The following is a 25,497-nucleotide window of genomic DNA, read 5'->3' as shown; positions in this document are numbered from 1 at the left end:
GGTGGAGGGGAGCAGTGAACGAGTGGAGATTATTGGAAGGGTTGAAGGGAGGGGGAAAGGGCAATGGGAACACCACGCCATGGATCTACGGGCTATTTGAAGCGATTGACCAGGGGGACCACACTGGAATCCAAAAGATCATGGGTAGCGACGATCATGGTTGAAGGTCGGATTAGCACGCAAAACGTTAAGGGCCTAAACTCACAGAACAAGCGCTCTCTCACAAGCAACATGTTCCGCAAACAAAAACTGCTAGTCCTCTTCCTACAAGAAACACACTACAGGAGGGGGGCCGAGTCGACGATAAAAGGGAAGTAGATAGGTAGGAACTTTTGGGCCTCACATAAATCCTCCAAGAAAGAGGGAGTGGGTATTCTTGTTCGAAAGTCGATGCATCTTACTGAGGTTGAGACAAAAAGGGGTTTCGGAGGTAGATTTCTTGGGATCAAGAGGCTACCCCAGGGCATGCAAGTCACACTGGCCACTCTGTACACACCCAATGTTGGTCAGATCAAATTCATCTGTAAGGTACTCAAGGTCATGGACAAATGGGCGGAAGGAGCGATGGTCCTGGGCGGAGATTTTAACCTTATCATGGACCCCTGATTAGACTGGTGGTCTGTGAAAGGGGCAGGGACAAGGGAACCCACGAAGGACAACCTTACTATGAGGGATGTCCTACAAGAATACTACTGGGTAGATGTATGGCGAAAAGTTTGGCAAACTCCCGGGGGGCGGGGGGTACACATTCTTTTCTCCCCCACATCAAACTCACACTAGAATTGACCTAATATTGGTATCAGAGGAGGGAGGAGGGGAAATTGGGACCCCATCAGTCGAGACAGTCACTTGGTCCGACCATGAGCTCCTTGTCATGGACTGGTGACTGCAAGGCACCCCGAAGTCATACAGGTGGCCCTGTAACAACACCCTCCTTAGAAACCAGGTGTTGAAAGAATTCTTACAGAAAGAAATAGAAGCCTATTTTGCAACAAACAATACAGGAGAAATGCCAATGGTCACAGTTTGGGAGGCAGCAAAGGCCACCTTCCGGGGTCTCCTTATCGCGGAGGGCTCAAGGAGGAAACGGGAGAGGGCACTAATAGAATTCAAACTCCGTGAGGACCTACGGGCCATGAGGGCACGGCTCACTAAGGGGGATGTAGACCGCGAAATCCTCTTGGGTGAAATGAGAGAAAAAAGATAGTCTTAATTGGAGAAGTGGTCCAAAAAATGAGGTATACGAAGCAGAGATACTACGAGAAGGGAGACAAGGTTGGGAGCCTATTGGCGCACAGGCTGAGGGGAAATAGAGCAGAGAGATGGGTTGAGGGTGTCAGGGAGAAGGTGGGCAACATACAAACAAAAACTAAACAAATAACAGAGTCTTTTGCAGGGTTTTACAAGGAACTGTATGCTAAACAGGAAGGTGAAGCTCCAGATGAGATCCGAAGATACCTCGAGGATCACCCCCTTCCCAAGCTCACGGAACCAGAGAGGGAGGCCTTGGAAAGGGAAATATCAGAGGAAGAGGTGGAGGGGGCTATTAAACGGTTAAAGGTGGGTAAGACCCCAGGGGGGATGGATACACGGCCGACTTCTTTAAACAATATCAATCGGTTTTGATACAACCACTAACCAAGCTATTTAATCAAATTAGGACTCCGGAGACCATCCCACCGACATTCCTGCAGGCCATGATCACAGTGATACCAAAGCCTGGTAAGGACCTGGCAGAATGTGGTTCTTATAGGCCCATTTCACTTTGGAACGTCGACGCAAAGATCTTTACCAGGATTTTGCCGACACGCCTGGAAAAGTGTCTCCCCTGATTGGTCCACCCGGACCAAGTAGGTTTTGTGCTAAACAGGCAGAGGGCTGAGAGCATGCGCAAAACCATACACATATTAAGCTCAAGGGAAGTCAGAACAGAGGGTGCTCTTCTCCTATCCCTGGATGTGGAGAAGGCGTTCGACAGGGTGGGTTGGTCCTTTATGGAGGGGGTTTTGTCGTCCCTGGGGATGGGGCCAAAGTGGCAAGGGTGGATCTCTGCCCTCTATTCTAACCCCTCGGCAAGGGTAGTGGTCAACGGTGGTGAATCAGTAATGTTTCCACTGGAGAGGGGCACGAGGCAGGGGTGCCTTTTATCCCGCCTCATATACGCATTAGTGATGGAACCTTGGGCCATAGCGATTAGGGGGAACTAAAAAATTGGAGGTATTAAGATAGGGGAAATGAACTGTAAAATGAGTCTATTTGCTGATGATGTGTTGCTTTATCTCGCCACCTCATCCCAATCTGTCCCCGAGTACTGAATAGTTTGGAACGATATGGGACCCTCGCAGGTTATAAGGTAAACCTAGGAAAGTCAGTCGCATTTATGGCAGGGCAGCTCACTGAGGCAGAGAGACAAAATGTTGAGAACCTCCCATTCTGCAAACAGGCAGGGGGACTCTGTCATCTGGGGATCCAGGTACCGCTTAACCTAGCCAATCTTTTTGCCGCCAACTACCCACCTCTGTGGTCGGCAATCAAACGAGACATGGAATGATGGGCAAAATCTGGCCTGTCATGGATGGCACTCCTCCATTCAATTAAAATGGTGGTCCTCCCTACATTTTTGTACCTATTCCAAATGCTGCCGAAACAAATACCTAAGCCATTCCTTCTTGAGGATATGTGGGCCCTCCTGCACTACCTCTGGGCAGGAAAGTCCCACAGAATTGCTTATGACATACTGACAAGGCCCAAAGATGAGGGTGGAGTGAACTTCCCAGACTTAGAGATGCCTTTATAAGGCATCTCAATTAAGAAGCCTGGTTCACCACTTTGTGATCGGCCCAAAGAAACAGTGGGTGACAATGGACAATGAGCTTTTCTCCCCGGTTACACTTGACGAATGGCTGTGGGTTCCCAAAGCATGCATCCTGAGGAGAATCCTGAATCACCCAGTCATGGGGGTACTGTGGTCCATATGGAAAGAGGGGGGTTACTTTAGATGGCTCACGACGTGGCCCTCGCCTCTAAGCTGTATCTGGGCTCCCCCACTCAGGGATGGAATTGACGAACCACTAGCCTTCCAACAATGGTATGAAGCGGGTCTTAGCAGCGCAGGGCAGCTTTGGGTGGATGGAAGATTTATATCTCTAGGAGAGCTGAAAGAGGCTTTGGGTCTGAACAACCTCTCCCCTTTCCGATATTGCAATTAAAAGGGGTCCTTACTGAAAACAGATGGGGGACACTCTTAGGAGGGACCTAACAGATTTTGAGAAATTCCTGATTACATACAAGGGAACCAAAGGTGTCATATCCAGACTCTACAGCCTTTTGTTGTTGTCCACCCCACAGGATCCCCTCCCGCCCAGGTACAATGGGGAAAAGACCTAGGTATGCCCATCACTGACAGGAGATGGATCAAAATGTGCAGACAAGCCAATCGCTCAATGGCTGCGCCCCAATATCGCCACCAGGCCGTGAAATTGATCCACAGATGGCGCTACCCCCCCCCCCCACAGAGGATAGCCAGGATGAGGAAGGGATATGACCCACACTGCTGGAAATGCCACACCGAAAGGGGGGACTATGTACATATGTGGTGGAAATGTCATGTGGTGCAAACCTATTGGAGCGAGGTCCTGTCTTGGATAAAGGAGGTGGATGGAATTGAAAGGACCCTATCCCCATGGTTAATGTTGTTTGGCATTGAAGTAGAGGGAGGCCCGAAAGTAGCAGATGACCACATGCTACAGGTCAAGCTAGTAGCTGCCAGATGTTGTTGGGCCCAAAATTGGAAGGCTGCCCGACCCCCGGGGGAAAGGGAATGGGTTATTAAACTCTGCGCAATATACGATATGGAATTCCTGACCCAACTTATTGATGAATCTAAGACCAATATTGAGGGCTTATGGCTCCCCTTCTTCGACAAATACAGGAGAGCGGTTTGAGGACTATGGAACACTTGAGATAGAGCACTGAACTTGACTACCGACCTCGGAGGAGCCCACCCCAAGGATTGGGGGGGCTTGACGAGATGGAGGACTAATTTCCGGAGGGCTGGGCCCCACGTCTGAGCACATGCACGAGGACTACCCTTTGTTTGCAATGTATTATAACACACTGGGCCTCATTATAACCCAGGCGGTACGGGGTTAACGGTGCCAGTAAAGGTGCCGGCGCCGTCAACCCCATACCGCCTGATTACGAGGTCCCCTCGCGGGACCCGGTCTGCACGTCTGGATTCACCAGACGTGCAGAGCGGGTCCAGCGAGGGGATGAGGGAGCAAACAACGGGCCGCTCGTAATCGGCCCGTTGTTTGCTCCCTCGCCCATTCCCATGCAGCCCTACGGGGGCTGAAATGGGAATGCGGAAAGTCCGGGCCCAGGTTCCTAGAAGGAGGTTGTGATTTCATTTGAGTATATTCTTGTGGTTGTATTGTTGCTCTATTAATGTCATAACCTAAAACTTCAATAAAACTGAATTTTCAACAAAAAGAAAATTGCTGAGCTCTCAAATTTATGCTGGACATGCTTGAGAAGACATCCAGTTCTGTTTTTGCTTGGAATTATGGGACTTGCAGTTTTCCCAAAATCCAAATAGGTAAGAAAATACTACCGATCCCAGGATCGAAAGGGAAAATATGGGACTAGATGGCCTTGTCACATTGCCACTGCAAACTTGAGAGGTCTGTGCATCTCGTTCTCTAGAGCAGACTGCACGGAAATAAATAACTGGTAAAATCTGACCAGTGTTCGGAGGTCATACATTTAGCAATATGATTTCTCATGCTGATCTGGGTTAGACCACGCCAGACAGTGCTTCATTGTGATCTGTTTAGGGCCATATTTCAGTTGATGTTATTTCCTGTGATGTCATCAGGTCAAAGGTGACGAGAAGTAATTTCCTACGATATCAATATCCTAATTACTATTTTGAAACTTGAAAAATACAACTTTTTGGTCACAGAATTTTGGCAAGTATATACTGGTGGTGATAGCAAATTAACTGACAGCCACTAACAGACTTTAATTTTTTATGACTCGAGCTGCAGATTCTGCCATTCTCTTTAAGTGGAGGCTTAAGGGATTTATGTGTACTGCAAAGCCAGCAGTAGTTCTACCTTGAAATTGTGGGTGCTTTCAGCAAGCAAGTGGGGTTGTGTGTATGGAGTGATAGCCTGGTACCAATAGCCTTTAAATAGAGACTTTCTGTATGTTATTAAAGTGGCTCCCATAGTGTACATACCTGTCTTTCTTCTGCGTCATCTCACAAACTTGAACTGCACGTGCTTTGTACGCCCTTTGCCCTTCAACTGCTCTGTGACTCCTTTCGTGCACTTTGAAGGCGTTAGTCTGACTTTGCCCCATAAGTGATGTTTGGTTGAAATCCCATTCCCAACTGCATGTCCATGAAAAATGCAGTTATTTAGCATTAGCAAAATAAAAAGAAATGCGCGGGTTGTCAAATGTTTCCTCTAATTATTTTTCCCTAAGAGCCGAAATGGTTGGCTTTCATACGCACATCATTTTCCGTATGCATCACTGACTAATGAAGTAAGCCAGTTTGTGAGCATGTATATTTAGTGAGCCATCAACTTTGGAAGAGAATCTCCCCTTTCCCATCCACTGCATCATACATCACGTTCCCAAAGATTTAGGCTAGAAAAGCAAATATTGTATGTGATTATAACGAGAGATCATCAATCAGTTCAAGACCTCAATATCCCCCACAGTTCCTAGCAAAGGTATTCATATCATCCAAAGAAAGATAAGTATATACAGAAAATAAACATGGTATGCTCAAAATAAAGAATAGCTTTATTTGTGGCTAATCATTTGTCAACACTGCTCAAAGACAATACAGAACGTGTTGTATGCCACTGGAAAAACACTACATGTGTATTACAAAAAAGACATATTGCATATAACTGATGTGGCTGGCAAAAAAATCAGCAATACATTATTTGCCTGGTGGAATGAGAAAGGACTGTCCCAGAAAAAAATTCCAATATGAGATCTGGTGCCAATTTGATTAGGTAATTCAAGGGCCAGAGAACATGTATCTCATAAATTGTGTCAGGATTATAATTGCATCGGAATACCTGCACCACACATTATGATAATCAGAATTCCTGTGGCTGCTGCTTATCATCAACATTGCAATGCCCTGAACAGAGCAATGGCAACACTTACTCAAAGACAGACGTGCAGCAAAGAGGCATACAAACCACCCATTTTGACACCTTTTAAAAAGGAAAATGTGCCCATCAGAAATAGGGAATAACAATAAGCTCTTAAAAAAGTGGGAAAAAACAAACACACAGGAGCTGAGGCCCTGATTCTTCTCACGAAGTTCCACTGATATTTCAAATCATTGACCAGCAGGGAAGTGGCATAGGAATGAGCTTTAATATTTTAATATTATCACAGCCCAATCTCAAGAGGAAATTTAAGGTGAAAGAACATCTTATAATAAGTATAAAGTATGCCTATTGGCAAAAAGAAATTACATGTTTACTCCCAGAAAAATTATTTGAGAGATTAGGGAGACAAATCTTACGAGAGTCCTACTTGCAGCCCTGACATATGAAGTGAAATGACTGGGCACATAATACAACTTGTTGGCCAAACGGTGGAAGGCCATTTAAAAGTAACCCTCTCCGAGTTGGTCCAATATTCCTAAAGAAAATAAAACAGATTGAGGAATTAAAAGCAAAGCAACCTAATCAAGAAGGTAACTCTGATAATTAAGCAATTATTGTAATTGATCTGGAGGAACAAAGCCAAACTAGGGATTTGAGACAACATACTCCACGGACAGAGGCAGCTTTGCAGCTAATACAATTTAAATAAGGGGTTGCTGCCAATGAGGAAATGGTGAGGGGTCAAGGTTGTCAAGACCTTGTGGAGAAACCTGCGAATCTGTTCACAATCCCAAAACTATGGCTTAAAAGGTCTAACTCTACTAAGGGCAAGGGAAGCTTAAACAGAAGTTGTATGTTGTCAATGAAAAGACAAATACCTGACCTCTATCTTCTCTCAACACAAGACATTGATCGTATTAGTTTTCCGTACAGTCATGCTCCATGAGTGGCGGAGGTGGTGACGAAATCTCACTTGGGGGCCACAGCTATAAGGAACGCAGTTGCCGACCTAACCAAAGTGGGCCTCGAGGTTTGTCAATCACTCCTGATACTGGAAGGTGGAAGATCGACATCATATTTCAACTGCCCCTCGGTTGATGGGGCCTCTTAAATCAGGTCACATACTAAGGGAAAATTGAGCTACGAAGTCCAATAAGAGGGGTAAGGAGCAGGGGGTAAAACCCTAAAAATAAGATCTTGGATCTCCTTCCAGGGATCATCACGGAGGTCTTCTAGAAGTTATCCGTGGTTGAGGACTTTCTATAGTAAAGCAATCGTTGGGGGTGGTCAGTTGGAATACGATGGGCTCAACTTCATTTAAGGAGAAAAACATGAAGTCATATATCTTTGAGATTCATGATGTCATCCTTTTTACAGGAAACATGGCTCATGGAAAAATGGTACCTTGACGGTTTTACGTCATTTCACCAGGGGGCTCAAAGAGCTCAACAAGGAAGACCATCTGGTGGTTTGATGATAATGATAAGGAACTCTCGCATATCCCGGTAAGAACAATTGCCAATTAGTAGGCAAGGGATTCTTGCGGTGAGGGTATTGTTCCTTGGTGCAAAAAATTAATTTCTTCAAGCTTCATGGATTATAATTAATTTATATTGGAGCCCTGATCTTTCCAATCTGTCTGATTTCTTGGATGATCTTTTCGGATCTCTTGTCACAGGTGTCGATAAAATATCCTGATGATAACATCTTGTTGGCAGTTGATTTAAACTCGAATTGTTTGAGGAATAGTGCTTATGCTAGTGAGTAGACTCCTATTAGATATGGTCGTCAGTGGTCTAATTTCTTTGGGGATTGGAACCTTCGAATAGCCAATGGGTCGATAGAGGGCGACATCCCTGCTGCCAAAACATGGAGAAGTGGTGGTAAGCTGTCCACTATAGACTATTTTGTTATGTCAGATCACCTCTATGCGAATTGTAGGGAGTGTAAAGTTGTGGATAAAGGGTCTAGTGATCATATTCCTCTCTCCTTAATCTTTGACATACAGAAGCCAACAGGGTGATCAATTAAATAATAAATTAAACGGTCAAATGAATATGATTAGAAGTGAAACCATCGAATCAATAACATCTCCAGCTACATTTGTGGTATTCTCTTGGGAAATCGATAAACCGACAATCAAAAAGGGAGGGAACCTAGTAAAACATTTGCACAGATTTGATCAAGAAACTGCAGCCCGCAAGAAAATCTTAATGTCCGCCATACGCAAGCTTAAACGAGAAGGGGGTGATTATCAGCTGATGTTTAGGGAAATAAAATCTCTGCAGAATAAACATCGAAACTGGTCTCGACTTCAAAGGGCAGCTAGACTAGACTCAGATAGTACCTGTGAATATATTAGCAGGGCTGGCTTTGTCCTGTGCTTTAAGAGAACTCATTAAATGACATTTGTACTGCGCATATCAGGTGGCTGAAGACACACTTACGTAAGGCCTCTCAGATAGTAAAGGGATGTTGGGGGCAGTAATGGAGTCTAATTCCAGAAATGTTTGGGATTTATTCAATGGCTCCTCCTCGATGAATTCCAGGTCTCAGTCCAATTGTATTGGTGAGCGAGTCTGGATAAAATATTTTCAATCTAAATTCGAGGAATCTAATCCAATTGATTGTCATCTGGAAAATTGTCAGAAGTGGTCATTAACCATGGATAAAAATCAGATTGAGGACCTTATCAGTAGCTCTAGCAAATCAAGAGCTTCAGGACCAAATGGCTTGACTAATGAGATCTTGCGTAAGTCAGCAGGACTATGGTCCTCTATTTTACTGGCCTTGTTCAATGACATATTGATTTCTCGTAAAAAATCCACTATCATGGAATAATGCAATAATCATACTAATCTTTAAAAAGGGTGAGAGATCCTATCCAAATAACTACAGACCAATAGCGTTGATGGATGTAGATAGTAAAATGTTTACCAGAATACTCCTTAAAGATTTGGAAGAGTGGGCGGATCAAGCCAACATAATATCAAAACATCAAAAAGGCTTCCGCAAGGGGCTCTCCACTTTATTAAACGGTACAATACTCAAAATTATATCTACTGACAACACAAAACAAACAGGTTTGTAAGTTGCATGGATGGATTTCTCTTGTGCCTTTGATACCATCAATAGAGGTAAGCTATGGTACAAATTGAAGAAATGGGTCATTCCACCGGGTCTGCTAGCCATAGTTATCCATCTGCATGGAGCCACCTCAATCCAGGTTCCTTTGTACTTGGGGGGAGATTTTTCTTCAAAAATAGTAACATCTAAAGGTGTTAGACAGGGGTGTAAAGTAGCGCCCTGCTTGTTTAATATGTTTTTGGCGGATCTGTGGAACTACCTCAAGAACTTGGCATTTGCACCACCATGGATGGGGGACCAAAAGATCTGTGCCTTGGGCTACGCAGATGACATAATGTTGATTGACTGCACGGAGAATGGTCTGCAAAGACTGATACTTGCATTTGAAAACTATGCCAAAGAAAATGATCTGCAGATAAATCCTGCAAAAACAGTCGTGATGGCTCTAAAATCAAATAAGGGAAGTGCTATAAAAAACATTCAGGTGACGCCTTGATAACATCAAAGTGGCCATTGTAAAAGAGACAAAATATCTAGGTTACCAAATTAGAACAAATCCCACGATTGTAGCGATTGAGACTTATCTCAACTGTAAAGTCATACAGTTGGTAAGTCAGATTAAATCAATCCTACATAAATATTGCAAATTTACCCTGTCTCCCCTGTTGAAATTTCATCAAGGCAAAGTAGTCCCAGTCTTGATGTATGGGATAGAACTGGAATCCCTGCCAAGAAAAATAAATTGGACTCAATTGGAGGGTGGATTGTGGAAAAAGGTTCTAAACCTGCCACCCTTCTTATCAATGTCACGGTTGCGATATGAACTGGGCATTCAATCACTAGCTTCCCAAGCTGAATGGAGAAGAATGGCCCTATTTAGGCTGATTTTAGTTCCAATTAAAAATTCCTTATATGATGATATTAAGCGTCTTCTGGAATTAAATTCCAATTGCTTCCTTAATGATTTGAGAAAAGATGCTATGCTATACGACAGCTCACACTTTGCAATTCGACAGAAAGGGAGTTACTGGAAAACCCAGTGAAACTGAAGAAAAAGATTATGAAGACAGATTGGATCTACGTCTGTGGAGAAGAACGTTTTGAGGACATGCTACCTCTTGATAGACCCTTAGGTGAGTTACTGAAGTACTTGTTAACGTTTCCAAACAATCACTGGAGATCCAACTTTTTGAGGTTCAGTATGAACCTGGTGGTAACAAGCGAGATCCTGAGGATAAGAAATAAAGCTGCTGAGAGTGAGGGTCTATGTGATGGATGTGACTCGGGGAGAAAACAAAATGTGAAACATTTGTTGATGGAATGTTCAGGTACCTTGAGTCTGAGAATTAAGTTCTTCAGACAATTTGTTCATGATTCTAATTGGTTGATAGCAGAGGAATTCTGGAAAAGACTGTGGGAAGGGAACAAGGTTTTCCTATCGCTTGAAGTCCTGAGATTCCTCAAAGAGATTTAAACCAACAATCAAGGTCCAAAGATCTAATGGTTCTTGTGAGTTGGAAATAAAGTCTGAGCCATCTCAAAGAAATATATACTCTAATTAGATTAGAATGTCGTGACACTGTACCAATTGATAAATGTTGAAGGGTATATGGTGAAGTACGTTGAAAATTTACTTCTTCCATTCTTATTTCTTTTATGATATTCACATTTTTAATGCATAATTAATTACAGTGATTAGTGAGTCATTCAATGAATTATTTGTTGTAAAATATTTTATCAAATGTTGTCTTTGTGTGTTTTGTTAATGGATTTTTTTCTTTTGTTTTGTTTTTGTGGAAAAAGTCAAATTTTGACTGTATCACAATAAAAAAATAAAAAAATAAACAAAGTAACACATTGGGCATTTGCCATTGCATCCAGAGAATTGCCAGTTGCCATGGCAACCAGTCACTGTGTTCCAAATCCCATCTCTTTCTCTGTTCTCAACAGCAATGGTTTCGGTGTTATGGTGAAATGAGCCAAAACCAACAATTGCAATGGCACAAATGTTGAGAGGATGGGAACATAGCCAAAGTACTGATGTAGTTGTGGCCATCTGAAAATGCCATCCAACCCTCCTCCTACTCATAGCTTTGATTTTGGCATACACTAGGGTTTGCTTCGCAACAACTCTGAACAAAAACCTAATGAGCTGATATTTCTGCAGCATGATCTTCTGAGTTACCTTGCTTACCTAACAGATCATTTATAGTGGTGATACAATACTCAGTAAATGTGTTGTTCAATTACTCCAATCCATGATGAAAGGCATGTCTGTGTGTGTCATTATTACAAACAAACTGTAACATATGCAAATGTAAATGAATACGTACTCAAACTTCTCGTTCTACAGGCAAGAGTTTGACATGGAACCTAGTCCAGACCTCAGCAAGGAGATTTACCTGCAGGATATTCATTGTGTTAGTTCCCTCTGCAAGGCCTACTTTCGAGAGCTACCCAACCCTCTCCTCACATACCAACTTTATGACAAATTTGCTGTAAGTATTGCATGCTTTTGACACATCTCAGAGTAGGCTGTTCTTTCAGACCGGATTTGGAGATTTCAACAACTGAGGTTCATCCGGATACATTCCTCAAAACCTATCTGTTGATCTCCTATCAGCACCATGGAAATTCAAAGTCAAACCTTCCCTCTCGAAGACTGTTAAGTTCAGCCACCATTCAAATCGTTGCATTTGTGGCATTTCCGTTTAGATTAGCTATTATTAATGTATCAGTTACTTATTTATAGAAGCGTTTGAAAGTGTGTACTGAAGAAAGGTATATGTTGGAAACGCATGGCAGCAGTTATTTTTTTCTCCATTCTCTGGTATCAATTAAGAAAATTTAGTTGCATCCAGTTATTTGTTTTCTTAAGCATTGGAGTGCTATTGGTATGTTTGTGCGGGGAGGCATGTTATGGGTAAGCATGGAATTTGTTTTTGTTTTAAGATCAACTATTATTGAGAGCCAGCTCCTATTGCATATATACTATCAAAATTACTGCTTGTATGATAAGTGGTTGGAGCATGCTGCTAAGCCTTTGGGATTGGCACAGCTTTGTCTTTCACAAGTTAATTAATTGGTTGTACACCAAGTGTTCCAAGTCAAAGAAAGTGCAGACAATCAGGATTTCCAAACACTAACTTCTAACAAATCAAATGTTGTTTCCCAATGATTTCCCTCATGAACAACAATAGTTTATCCCTATTACATAGTTGCCCATGGCCCCTTTTGATGAAGTTCCCTGCCTTGTTCTTTGGGAGGTCATGAGTTCCCCTTGGAACGGTGCATCACCCTGAACCAGTAGATGCCACAGGGTTAAAAGGGGGAGGACCTCTGCAGTGATCTCCCTCTATGTGGGTCATTTGGCTGGGTCGTTCCCTTTATTGCCTCTAATTCCCCTCCTCGGTGCAGGCCAGCCAATGCTATGCCCACTCTCAAAACCATTCTCTTTGAAAAACCCTTTTCTTGCCCTTGAGCCAAGTCGATACTCTCGTGTGTTCCACAAGGCTCAGGGACTCATCCATGGACACAGATGTGAGGTTCGTGGACCAATGTGGGTCCCTCCATCTGCTAGCAAAGTCTGCCAGCCTGCAAACAGGCGACACCATTATCAATTCCATTCTAAAACATGAACATTTCAAACAACCCTCAACCTCAAGCACTGAGATTAACTGATAAACAGACACCAGCTCTAACAGACCCAGCCTTTACATACATGAATTCCGAAAATGTCTCCCAGTAGCCCCCTAAGCCTCCCTCTGACTCGCAGGAGGATGGAACCTACAACCAATGTAATGTAATTTGTCATTTGTATGGCACCTTTATCCCATTGGTATGGCCTCATAGCGCTGTTGGTGAACGCCCTCAGGGGATCGTAGTCCAAGGTTTGTGAAAATTGATCAGACGTTTTGAATGCGTGGGTTCATTTTGGCCATAGCAAAGGTGGGTAGGAGTGGCCAGGTCCCTACGACCTGACAATTGGATAGGTGCTTTGAAGTTGACAAAAGAGTATGTGAGAGTAGTAGAACTCATTGTGTGTCCAGCTAGACCACATTTTTGTCATGGGAGATAACTGCTTTCTAATGGCAGAGATGGTGTGCGATGTGTCATTAGGAGTGGTGTACGGTTGCAGATGCGTGCAGGTGGGTGACCTTGCCTTTGGCTATATTCCATAAGCATGGAGTGTGATATGTAGCCATGATCCCAGGCTGGTTTCTTGGTTTTGTATGCGTGGCATGGATTCTCACCTGGGTTCTGCTGGGCGACTGTTAGAATATTCCTACCATCAGTCAGTGATTTCATGGAAGTTCTTTGCTGCTCTAGCATACCTGAAGTTGTTGACTAGCTCAAGAGGGCAGTGTTTGTCATGGTGGTAGGAGGAATACCAATGTCTTGAGGGCACTGTGGAAAGCCAGGTGGTTCTCTATGCATCAGATGTTAAGCAGCATTGAATTCCATATAGTGGGTTCTTGGACAGAGAAAGAGGATCCTCCTATTCTATTCTGTTGAAGGTATTCTGGGCCTGTCTTGTGGAGGGAGCAGTGAGTGATGCACATGATCTTGAAAGTGGCCCGTCAACCGTCTCCACTGGTCGGTTGGCCCGTCAACCGACCAGTGGAGGATACGGAGGGTGGGGGTGATCTACTCTCAGGGGCTGATAGCATGACTGCAGAGTTCTGGGCCTTTTGGAGCTTTTTGAGTTAATAAGCAGGGGTGCCCAGGTAGAGAGTTGGCGTAGTCTAGGCGGGAGAAGACAATAGGTAGGATTACAGTGACTGTGGGGGTAGGAGAGGTAAAGGAAGATGCATCAGAGAGTGCAGAGGTGTAGATAGCAGGATTTAGGCACAGTGTTAATGTGGTGTGTCAGTGTCAGGTCAGTGCCCATGGTGCACCCCAGGTTTTTTACTATGGTGGATTCAGCAGTGGGGGGGCGGTCCTAAGGAAGAAGGCCAGTGGGTGGGTTGGGGGAAGAGAGCTGTCTTCCCGCAGAGCATGATTTCTGTTTTTCTAGGCATTGATGAGGTCGTTCACTATCATCCAGTAATGAATGCCTGTGAGGCAGGATGCAAGGTCAGGGAGGGGAGTGGAGAAGGACATGAGGATCTTAAAGTTGATTTTGTTGTTGTCTGCATAGTTGTAGTAGGTGAGGTTGTGTGAGCGGATAAGTGTGAGGAATGCATTCATGTAGAGGTTGAAAAGAAGATGTGCCAGGCAAGCGCCTTGTGAGACTCTGTTGTTGACGAGGCAGGCGGTTGAGGTAGGGGAAGGGAGGGAAGTGGGTGATTTGATATCTGTTGGTAAGCAATGAAGAGATCCACCTTAGTGTTGTGTCCCTTATGCTGAGGGAGTAGAGTCTGTTAATGAAAATGCTGTGGTTGATGGTACTGAAGGCTGCAGAGAGGTTGAGGAGTATGAGTGCGGCACAGCCCTCTGTGTCTGCTGTGCTTTTGAGGTCATCCAATATAGAGATTAGGGATGATTCAGATCTACCGAGGGGTCTGAAGCTGGACTGGGCGGGTTCAAGAAGGTGGTTGGATTCAGTGAAAGTGCAGAGCTGAGAGTAGGCTGTTCGGTCAGAGAGTTTGGCTAAGAAACGGGTGCTAGAAATGCGTCTGTAGTTGGCTAAAAGGAGGGGGTCAAGTGAGGTTTCTTTTGAGGAGGGGTTTGATGTGCAACGTTTTGAATGCTGCTGGGAAGTTAAGGATGGTTCTTGCGATGCCGCCTGCACAGGTTGAGGTAAAGATTTATTTGAGGAGGGTAGGAGGGCATGGCCACTCTGGGATCCGGAATTTGGGTCTTGAGATGGGAGGGAAAGAGGAGAAGTCAGTGAGGGAGGGTTAGAGGGTTCATGCAGGGGTTTAGGGGTGGGAGTTCTGCTAGTTCTATCCAATGATGCAGGTTCTATCTAGTGCTGTGTTGTAGAATTGGCCCAAGAGGGCATACCAGAGAGATTGGGAGATGTTTAATGGAGGAAGTTCATGGAGAGGCCATGAATTCTGTGATGATCTTGTAGCGTTCCTTGCTGCTGTTACATCCTTTAGAGATTCTGTTCCCACAAAAGGATGTTTTGTCCTTCTGGATTTCGGCTTTGCAGACTTGGGTCTGATGAGCATAGGAAGTTCTGTTATAGGGAGCTGGGTCAGCCCACCATCTGCATTCAAGGGAGTGCTGAGTGTTATGAGGGGTTTGAGGAGAGGGGTGAACCATCAGGACGCGAGGCCTTGTCTATTGGAGGTTGACCTTGAGATGGTGAGAGGCAGGAGGGCATTGGAGAGCCATATGTTGAAGTGACTAATAGAAGGTAGCCCTCCCTTGACTAGTGGGTTGGGGAGGGAGGAGAGCAGGGCATCAGCCAGGTCCAGGGTTACTATGACCTTGGTGCATGTTGACAGCCCTTCGTGGGGAGAGGATGGGTGACAGGAGCAACAATTGAATGGCTGTGTGGTCCATATGAACGGTCGTGGGGGGAGCATGGAAATAAGGTTGGTGAAGCTGAAAATTGCCACAAGAGTATGTCCTGCTGTGTGAGTGGCACCTGTTACGAGCTGAATCAGGTTGCAGGCTTCCAGGTTGTCCATGATTGTTTGTGTCATGGTGTTGTCTGGGGCATCAAACCATATGTTGAGGTCTCCAAGCAGGGTGAGGGAGGGTGGGAGACCAGTATGACTGCTAGGGAGTCGCTTCAGGTGTTAGTGAAGTGCCTGTTGTAGCCGGGGTGATGTAGATGAGTACGAAGCTGTGGGTGAAAAAGGGGTTCATGAGGAATTTCATTAGGAGCGGTTCACAGTCTGCGTTGCATGTCTGTACCTCAGAGTATGAGATGGATAGGTAAGGTTTATGGACGATGGCAATCCTGCCTGCTCTGCTAGTTCTATTTATAGTGATGAATGTGTAGTCAGGGGGCAATGCCTTGTGTGCGATTACGTTGGAAGTCACCAGATAACCAGGTTTCTGTGAGGAACAGAATGCGTGGGCTTTCAACAGAAATTAAGTTGTATATGTTGTATCTGTATTTGGCGACATATCTGGCATTGATGAGAAATGCATGAGAGTAAGAAGGAAGGGTGGCGGATTGTTGTTAGCCCATGGTGGGGCCGGGAGGGATGGATGGGAATGGTAGTGGAGGGGATCCCCAAATGGAGGCCTCACGGGGGCTATGGGTGGAAGGGTGGGTGATGTGGTGGGGCTCTGATGTCAGTAGAGGCGAAGGTAGGGGAGGCAGAGGCGAGAGGGAAGAGAGAAAGGGAGTATTTGTTCACGGGAGGAAAACTGTCTCTGATGTAGTGACGGAGGGTGGAAGCTCTGAGCATTCTTATACTCTGTGGCAAGAGTGTTTGTGATTTGTGGGTCTTTGGGGGGATGTCAGGTGTGGTGTGAGAGAGGAGGGAGAATGTGCAAAGGAGCTGAAGGTGAAGGCCAGGAGGAGAATAGAGGTGCCAGTGAGGGTGCAATGTGGTGACTGGAGTCAACAAGAGAGGGTGTTGGTGAGTGGAGTAGGGACAGGAGGAAACGTGTGAAGTTGGGGATGATGCCGGGTTGCTAATTTCCCTGGGAGTGTTGAGGTGGCTCGGGGACTTTCGTGCCAGATGTGTTGATGGAATTGTTGAAGGGGGACTTCACTGGGTTGGAGGAGATGGGGGATGTCCTAATGTTGTGGTGAAAGGTGTGGGTAACAATGTAGGGTCCAGATATGGGTGGTGTTCAGAAATTAGATGGTCTTGGATTTGCAGATTCTGTGTTTGAGGGAGCTCCTTGGTGCCTGTGGCATGTGTGTGCGGGTTGGTGGGTCTTCCAAGGAGGTGATGCTGGCGAGGGATGCCCAAGCAGCACATAAGGATGGGAAGGGTGAGGTTGTAGGATATCTGGGGGCACAGGGGTGGGAGACTGTCTTCTGGTGTGCCAAAGTGCCTGTGAGTTAGTCGGCTTGATGTAGAGACTACTGCGTCTGTTCTGGTGACTAGCAGTGATGAGTGATGATACTGTCAACTCTATCAGTGGTATCAAAGTGGAAGCTGGGTTTGGTGAAGCACAGCTAGAACCTCAAACCAACAACTCCTGGTTCCTTTAGGTTCAGACCATCTCCCAAAAATCCCACCCAGGAGGATAGAGAATCCCCTTATATGATCCAGTCAGCCCTGTCTAGTGGTGTGGGTTGAGGGAGCAGGTGGTAGCTGCTGTTTGGAGGATTTTGAAGCACGTTACGCTTATTGTGCCGAAGCTGTGGTTGCTGGAGGTGAGGAGTTGCGCAATGAACCAGAAGAAGGATTTGGCAGAGGTCAAGTTTTGAAAGAGGTGGTAATGCCAGGAGGAGCTGGTGAGACTTGGAGGTAATCTAAGGAAGAAGTAAAGAATTGGAGGAGGTGGTGGTGCCAGAAGGGATTGGTGAGAGTTTGGAGTAGATAATATTAAGAGATAGGGCAGATTTGGAGGACATTGTCATGTCAGGAGGAGGGGCTGAGAGTTTGGAGGAGGTAACATCAAGAGGAAGTGAAGAGGTGGTAACATCCTGAGGAGAAGGTGAAAGTTTGGAAGAGGTAACATCTGTAGGAGGCAGAGGTCATTTGAAAGATAGGAAGGTAACAACAGGAGGAAGAAGGAAACTTTAATACTCTGATTCTCCAAAGAGCTTTTCTACCCACTCCCCTCACACTGTTGCCAGTGGGCAAAATATTTGTCTCAGAAAACACTGCTTTGGCTAGTAATGTTCCTCATTACTGGCCACGTGTAACTTGTACAGTATTTCACTTCTCCCAGTACTTTTCCTTACAGACGCCTTCAAGTTTGCTTTAAATAATTTGCTTACCTACTTTCCTTAATCATGCCTTGTATACTACTCAAACATCTCAAATGTTTTTTTGCGGGCAACAGTGTAAACCAACATGGCCAGATAGATGTGCTGTATCAATACATTATGGTTCTGATTCACAAAAAAACGGGCATCTAAATACAGTGCAGAGAATTTGCTCTTTTTAGGTGCCTGATTTTCAGAAACAACTTTATTCACAATGGTCCCCTGCTCTTTTGTGGGGGGCTCTGTGCCTGTCCAAATAATGTGACTGTCAGCTCCCTTACATACATCAGTGCTGGAGCACACATGCAACACCATCATATGATATGATGTGTCATTTATAGCGCGCCTGTACTCAAGTGTTTCTAGCTGCGCCAAGACAAAGGAGGGAAGACAGAGAAAGGACAAGACAAACAATCTTACTAGGCCTTGTGTATTTCCGATCGTGCAAGTATGACAACACAACTCAAAGTGCAGGGAGAAAGAGAGGGGTAAATGCCAGGGAGTGGGAGGGGGAAGTGCAATCAGGACAGCATTGTTCTGAGTAAGTGCAGTCAGGGCAGTGCAGCTCTGGGTAAGTGAAAGGAGACAGGGGACTGCAGAGGTTACAGTTACAGCCATAATAGCACCGTAGGCCCGGAGGCAGTGCCGGGGGGACTGATCATCGAGGAGCCTAGTACCAGTGAGACTCTGAGGGTAGCCAAACAACAATTTAGCGCAGCAGACAGGTAGGTCATTAGGGGAGGGAGAGATAGAAAGCAGAGGAGATAAGGAAGGTCTTGAGCTGTTTCCGGAACTTCAGATGGTCTGGCTCAAGTTTGAGAGGGGCAGGGAGGCCATTCCAGAAGGAGGCACTGGCAGAGGAGAGAGATCTACCCCCCACGCTCTGTCTGTCTGTAGAATTGCCTGACCCTCAGAGAGTTGGAGGTAGCTGGGTGAAGGGCTCGAGAAGGAAGGTATTTTGGAAGAGAGAGTTGGATGTAGTGCAGGCCTTGTCGACGATTCAGAGGGTCTTGAACTTGATTCTTGCAGCCACCGGGAGCCAGTGGAGAGATTTCAGGGCTGGATAGATACGGTTCCTGGGCTTGAGGCCAAGGATAAATCCAAGGATAAGGCCAAGGATAAGTCTTGCAGTCCTGTTCTGGATTATTTGCAGAGGGCAGAGAGTAGAGAGTAGAGGGAGGCACATTGAGAAAGAGGCTGTTGCAGTAGCTCAGCCTAGAGAGAGCCAGGGCTCTGGAGACTTTGAGCTTCTGGGGGAAAGTGAGAATGGGAAAAATATTTCTGAGGAGGTGCAGCTGGTAGTGGGCCTTCTTGGCAAGGTCCGTGATGTGAGGAGGGAAGGAGAAAGTGGAGTTGAAGATGCCACCAAGGTTTTATGCCTCACAGGAAGGTGAAGGAAGTGGACCCAAGGAGGGCGGCCAGAGTGAGAGAGGGAAAGCGGGAGCAGGGGTCCCAATGTGAAGGATCTCCAACTTACTGGCATTAAGGCACTGATCATTGCAGGTGCACCAATCCTGAATCGCGGATGGACAGGAATGAGTGAGAGAGGAGAAGAGGCTGAGGGGAGCCTTTAAGAGAGCTGAGTGTCATCTGCATCACACTGAAAGTTAGAGGAGAAGGTAGACATGAGGTGGGCAAAAGGAGCCAAGTAGACATTGAAGAGCCAGGGTGAGGATAGAGCCCTGCGGAACACCACATGTGGAGAGAGAGGTGGTGGAGAGAAAGGACCCATGTTGGACCTGGGAGGGTCGAGTCAGGAGGAAGGAGATCAACCACTCCACGGCCTGATCCGTGATGCCCAAGTTCTCACAGAGTCGAGCGCGTGACTGACTGTGTCAAAAGCAGAGGAAAGGTCAAGGAGGATGAGGACAGAAGAAAGGCTCAAGTCAAGATTAGAGAACAGATCTTCACAGGTGTTCAGGAGAGCAGTTTCCGTGTCTCTGGCTGCTCTGAAGCCAGACTGATGGTCATGAAGACAACCAACAGATTCAGTGTGGAGAGTAAGCTGGGAGATGGCCAGCTTTTCCAGCATTTTGCCCAAGAAAGGAGTGATAGATATCGGGCGATAGTTCACCAAACAGGTAGAATCGGCAGAAGGCTTTTTAAGGGGGGGGGTTAACAAGGGAGTGCATGAGAAGAGAGGGGAAAGATTCAGTGGCGAAAGAGTGATTTCAGAAATCGGCCAAAGCTGAAGCGACGGCATCAATGCGGTCCTTGATGGTTCTGGAGGAGCAGGGGAGCACCTGTTTGGATTACACTTTCATAGATTGGACTTGTCTAGGAACAACGTCAGGTGTTGTCTGAGAGAAAGAGGAGAATAGCTGAGAGAGGTAGTGGGAGAGGAATAGGAGAGCGAGGACAGGATGTCCTGAGTTTTAGTGGTGAAGTGAGGGGCCATAGCTGTACAGAGGGCCTGCGAGGGAATAGGAGAGGTGGAGACTGCAGAATGATTGGGCAGCTCCTTGCAGATTTTAAAGAGTTCGGCTGTGTTTTTAGAGGCCGCAGAGACGCAGATTTGGATGTAGAATCTCTTCTTGGACAGGACAGAGAGTCTGTATTGCGTTTGGAGCAGACGGCAGGCCAGTTTGTCAGAAGATGTGCCTGAAGCCCTCCACTTGCTCCCAGCGACCCTGCACTTGGGTTTCAGGGCGGCAAGGTCGCCTAATGTATGGCAGGATCCCAGCACCACCCTAAGCACATTCAACAGTGACAGAACCTAAAAAGGACCTGTCATTGGCAAATGTTCAAATAAGTGATAAGCATTTCTGTCCTTGTTTAAGGGATAAGCATCCAACCTAAGATAGGCAGAAAACTCTGAAATAATACTCTTTCATTGTGCTTCCTTTACACCTCTTCAGACCACCAGAGGGGAATGTGTCTGTTTTTTCCGCATTTTAATATGGTAATATTAGCTTCAGAGGTGGTCTTTACCATGTTGTAATAGCCAATATAACGCCCCTTGTAGGGGTGGGCACCTTAATCACTTCAACCCAAGCTGGCCCACCACTTGAAGAACTAGTGCATGTTTGGTACATAAAGCAAGTTATGATGTGATGTGGCATTTATAACGTGCCTGTACACAAGTGTTTCTAGGCGCTAAAAGACAAGGAGGGCGAAACAACGGAGGACAAAATAACAATCTTACTAGGCCTTGAGTTATTCAGATTGCGCAAGTTCAAGTTCATTGTACAATTTTCCAGGGAGCAGTTAGATGGTAACGTGAGACGAAACAAACCCAAGTCTCAACAAAACACATCAGTTGACATCTTTTATACATTTTTGCAACAGTTAAAACACTCCCGGATACTTTATTACAATTTACCCCCCCACATGTGATTGGACAAAAGCCTCTTCAAAGAAATCCCACCTTTCTCCAATTCCTACGTTTTCATTGGTAGCCCTTATATTAACTAACATCTTCAGCTCAGGTGTAGGACACACCTCGGTGGGTCATGACATCAGTATTTAGTAAAACATTGTTATTTAAACATAATTCATTACTAGCAATAACTGGCCTAAGCTCTTTTAACCTTAATGTTTAATTGCACATAGTTTGCGTAAATATTTGAAGTGATATTGAAGCTGAGTTAATAATTTCTCTTTGAGTTTGTGATGCTATCTCATTCCCCAGTTCATTGGTTTCAATGGAAAATTCTAATCTAAATATCCTGCTGCTTTATCGCACATAGCCCATCTGACAATACAATTGCAACTCCTAGGGCCTCATTCCGAGTATGGAGGTAACCATGCCGCTTTTAGCGGCATGGCTACCCCCATACCGGGTACCAGGTCTGGGCTCCCGGAATGGGGAAGTACCGGGCCATTCCGACCTTGGAGGACCCGGTAATTCCCCTTCCCGGGAACCCGGACCCAGTACATCCCCATTCCGATTCGAGCCCCCATAGGGCTCAATGGGAATGGGGAGGATGCAAACAATGGGCCCATTAATGACGGGCCCATTGTTTGCATCCTGGTCTGCTCGCGGGACACGCTAAGGACGCCTGGTTAAACTGGTTCTTAGCGGGTCCCGCGAGGAGAACTTGTAATGGGACAGTAGAGGGATAACGGGGCCGGCATTCCTACCGGCCCCGTTATCCCTCTACCGCATACCTCGTAATGAGACCCCTAGTGTCTTATTAGTAAGCCTTGGGCATTGGCTCATCCTCCGTTTCACTGCTAGCCCAAACAAATTGTGAAACTCCTTTTGTCCTGCTCCCATTCATTGAGAGATATTACCTCTGCAGTCTGCGATATTGATCAAACCATAAAACCCATGGGCAGTTTCTGCAGCTGTGCTGTACGTAAAGGTTGTGAAGTTACTTATTCACCCATCCCCTGGCTTGTAAAAACTCACAGAATCAGTTACTTAACAGTCAAAGTTGACCTTGCAAGCAATTCCGAATATAGTGGTTTTGATTCATTTGTAAAAGCCTAATATATTGAGATTCATGAATTCCCCATGTATTTGTACTAATGTGCATTTATGTTTTTACATTTTGGAGGGTTTTACATTTTATCGTTCTGTGCACTTGCAAGCTAATATGTATTAATTCTAAACAATAACACAAAAAGTAACATTGCATCCATAATTAACTACACTTTGATACATATGAAATTGCAACATTGCGGCCAGTCTGCCGCCACCCCCAGTTAGCAATATGGCATGTACAACATAAACCCCTCGTAATCACGGGGATCCTTCCTGACCAACCCAATATTCCCCCCTTAAGTTAATACTTTAACTAACAAATCATAATCATCTCCTTGGGGAACAACCCCACCACCGTCTCTCACACCGGTCTCAATATGGGCATACTCCTGAGCCGAACAAACCCAACTCGTCCCCCCACCATTCCTGCAGTCTACCTGCTGCTCCACACAAGCATGCCGATTTCAAAAAGATAATTGTCAACAATTTTTTTCCTCTTACCATTTTCTCCTCAGATTCCTTAAAATGAGACATTCGTAAATGTTCTATATTTACACTAGTTGTCGTATTCAAACATAATGACACAAGGACCAAGACAAATATAAAAATCTTAGACCTTTCTTTTTCCTAAACTCAATGATTTAAATTCCAGATCTCTGTTCGCACCCCCGCTTTGCACTGAAAGGAACAGTGAATCCTTAGGGTGTACTTCACTTGTATGCCTGCTCCTTTGCTTGTGGAGGGCTGTCAATATCACTGCAGGGATCACTAAGGTATATCCAATTCAAAAATGTGCTCTGGTGAAGAATCTTGTAACTGCCTAATGGGGTGCCAACTGTGTGCATTAGTGTCATGATGCCTACCCCCGGGGACCCAGATCAAGTCCAGCAACCCCGGAAGCAGGCATCAAGTTATACTAAGCAAACCCAACAACCCCTGCTAGGGGCTATTTGGGTGCAGTCCTGGCGCCTATGGCGCCAGGCTCATATGAAGAGTCAGTCCTGGCGCCATAGGCGCCAGGCTCATAGATTAAAACTTACCTGATGCAGACCATGCTGCAAACTCACCTGATGCAGACCATGCTGCAAGAGCTCCAAGCCAAAGGAGGCTTGGAAGGGACTACTTTACCTAAGGGACTATTTTTTTACTCGGGTGTGGCTGGGGAGGAATACTTACCTGGGACTACTTTGGAGGCTATTTAAACCACACCCGAAGAGCAGCACACGCTTCGCGTTATTCTGCATCCAGCAGCGCAACGCTCACCGTGCCTGCAAGTCTGTAGCCAGTCTTCTGACACACCCGCCTCGTGTCCGGAGCTCCTAGAAAAAGGGGAGAGAAGGAGAAAAAGTTAGAACAAGAGCAATATCTTTGATCCTTACCTGAATTCCCAATCCATCGCGCCTTCGAGCTGGAAGAAAGAAGTTATTTTATGTGCGTCGCCTCGCCTGCAGCAGCGCCGCGCTGAACGCACCGGCCTTCGCAGCATCTTCACATTCCACTGCATCCTTCTGCATGCTCCGGCTACACTCCGGCACCTAAGGGGAAGACAAGAACAGCAAGGTGAGCCAAGGGAATACACAGAGGCAATATTAGTTACCCCCATAGACTTACCTAATTTTACCACTGGGGGTACTATTCCTCTTCACGGGTCGGCGCAGCTTCCACTGCATCCTCGCTGAACCCCAGCCCCTAAGGGAAACAAAAGGACAGCAAGGTGAAACAAAGGGACAAACAAGGAGAAACCTCCTCACCACAATAGACTTACCTGATTTTACCGCCGGAGGCATTATTCCCCGAGACTTCAGATTTTCTCTCAGCGCCTGAATAAGGGAGAAATCAACAGATTACATATTGACATTATTTTATCGAACTGTGTTGGATAATACAAATCCTTACCTGAATATTACCGGTTGCCACGAGGAACTCTTCGCTAGGGTCAAGCTGCAACCTGCAAGGAATCGGACAAGAGTGAAAGTCAGACATTTGAACTCTTACGAACTACATACTTACGGCGTCTTGCCGGGAATCTCAGAGTCAATATTGTACTGGAACTCACCAATTCCTTCGAGCCAGTGAAGCAACTGGTTATCAACGCGCCCCTGCGCTCAATGCAGGATGGAGAGCTCATCTTTCCAAACCATCAGGTGAGACTATAAGAGGGGACATCAAAGGTGATCAGTGGGGAGAACAGCGGGAGTGGGGGAGGGTTAACGCTCATCTCCAAGGGTGGTTAATTCCCTTTCTCCATTTGCAGAAGAATATTCCTACGGGCCAAGCAAACGAAGCTAGGTGGGCCAGTCCAGTCCGTCATCTCGGCACTATGCGTCACATTGGTGGAGGCCGCAGCTGTCCAGTTCAGCTCGACGCCCCTGTGGGAGGCAGGTGAGCATAACAGAACGCAAAGCCTACCCACAAATTCCCAGCCGGGCGTTATGGATAACTCAGAAACTGACCAATTGGCCCTATTACTAGGGGAACTGAGGGCTAAAGTGCATTCCGCCCGTCCAGAAACCAATGCTCTTAGGAGAGAACTGATTTTGTCAAAGAAGCGAACTGATGACCTTGCTAGGCAACTACTGCAAAGACAGGCTCGACAAGCACCCCTACCAGGTCCCGGGGGGAATCCAGCTCCTGTGTCATCGAGTAACCCTGTGCAAATAAACCTACCAGGAAGTATTCCATTAGCTCCGCCCGAACGCTTTGCCGGAGATCCCAAAAGGTTTGTCGTGTTTATGAACCAATGCCGCTTGCACTTTTTATGCAGACCCGGAGCCTTCCCAAACAATCAAGCCAAGGTAGCCTTCATATTGTCATATCTCAGCGGCAGTGCAGCTGATTGGTCAATTCCACTAGCTACTCAGGATGATCCAATTCTTCAGGATTTTCAGGGCTTTCAAATGAGCATGGAAAGACTATTTGCCGGGCACTCCCAAGGACAGGCCCTGGATAACGAACTTTTGTCCCTACGACAAGGTAACCAGGACCTTCTATCCTACATCGCGACCTTTAATAGGTTGATACTGGAAACTGGATGGCCTGAGGTA

General features: G+C 45.8%; 1 protein-coding gene across 1 annotated transcript in view; it reads left to right on the top strand.

Moving 5' to 3' along the window:
• The window catches only part of ARHGAP30 (Rho GTPase activating protein 30), a 2,240,907-nt gene that overhangs the window by 679,397 nt on the left and 1,536,013 nt on the right, over positions 1-25,497 (top strand). The window contains exon 3 of the mRNA XM_069607204.1: positions 11,581-11,725. Within this exon, the coding sequence (XP_069463305.1) occupies positions 11,581-11,725 (145 nt within the window). The remainder of the gene's footprint in view (positions 1-11,580; positions 11,726-25,497) is intronic.

The sequence above is a fragment of the Ambystoma mexicanum genome, chromosome 1p (assembly GCF_040938575.1).
Source record: "Ambystoma mexicanum isolate Mex_15411 chromosome 1p, UKY_AmexF1_1, whole genome shotgun sequence".
Lineage (NCBI taxonomy): Eukaryota > Metazoa > Chordata > Amphibia > Caudata > Ambystomatidae > Ambystoma > Ambystoma mexicanum.
The sequence above is the reverse complement of the archived record's forward strand: the minus strand, read 5'-3'. Positions and strand labels throughout refer to the sequence as shown.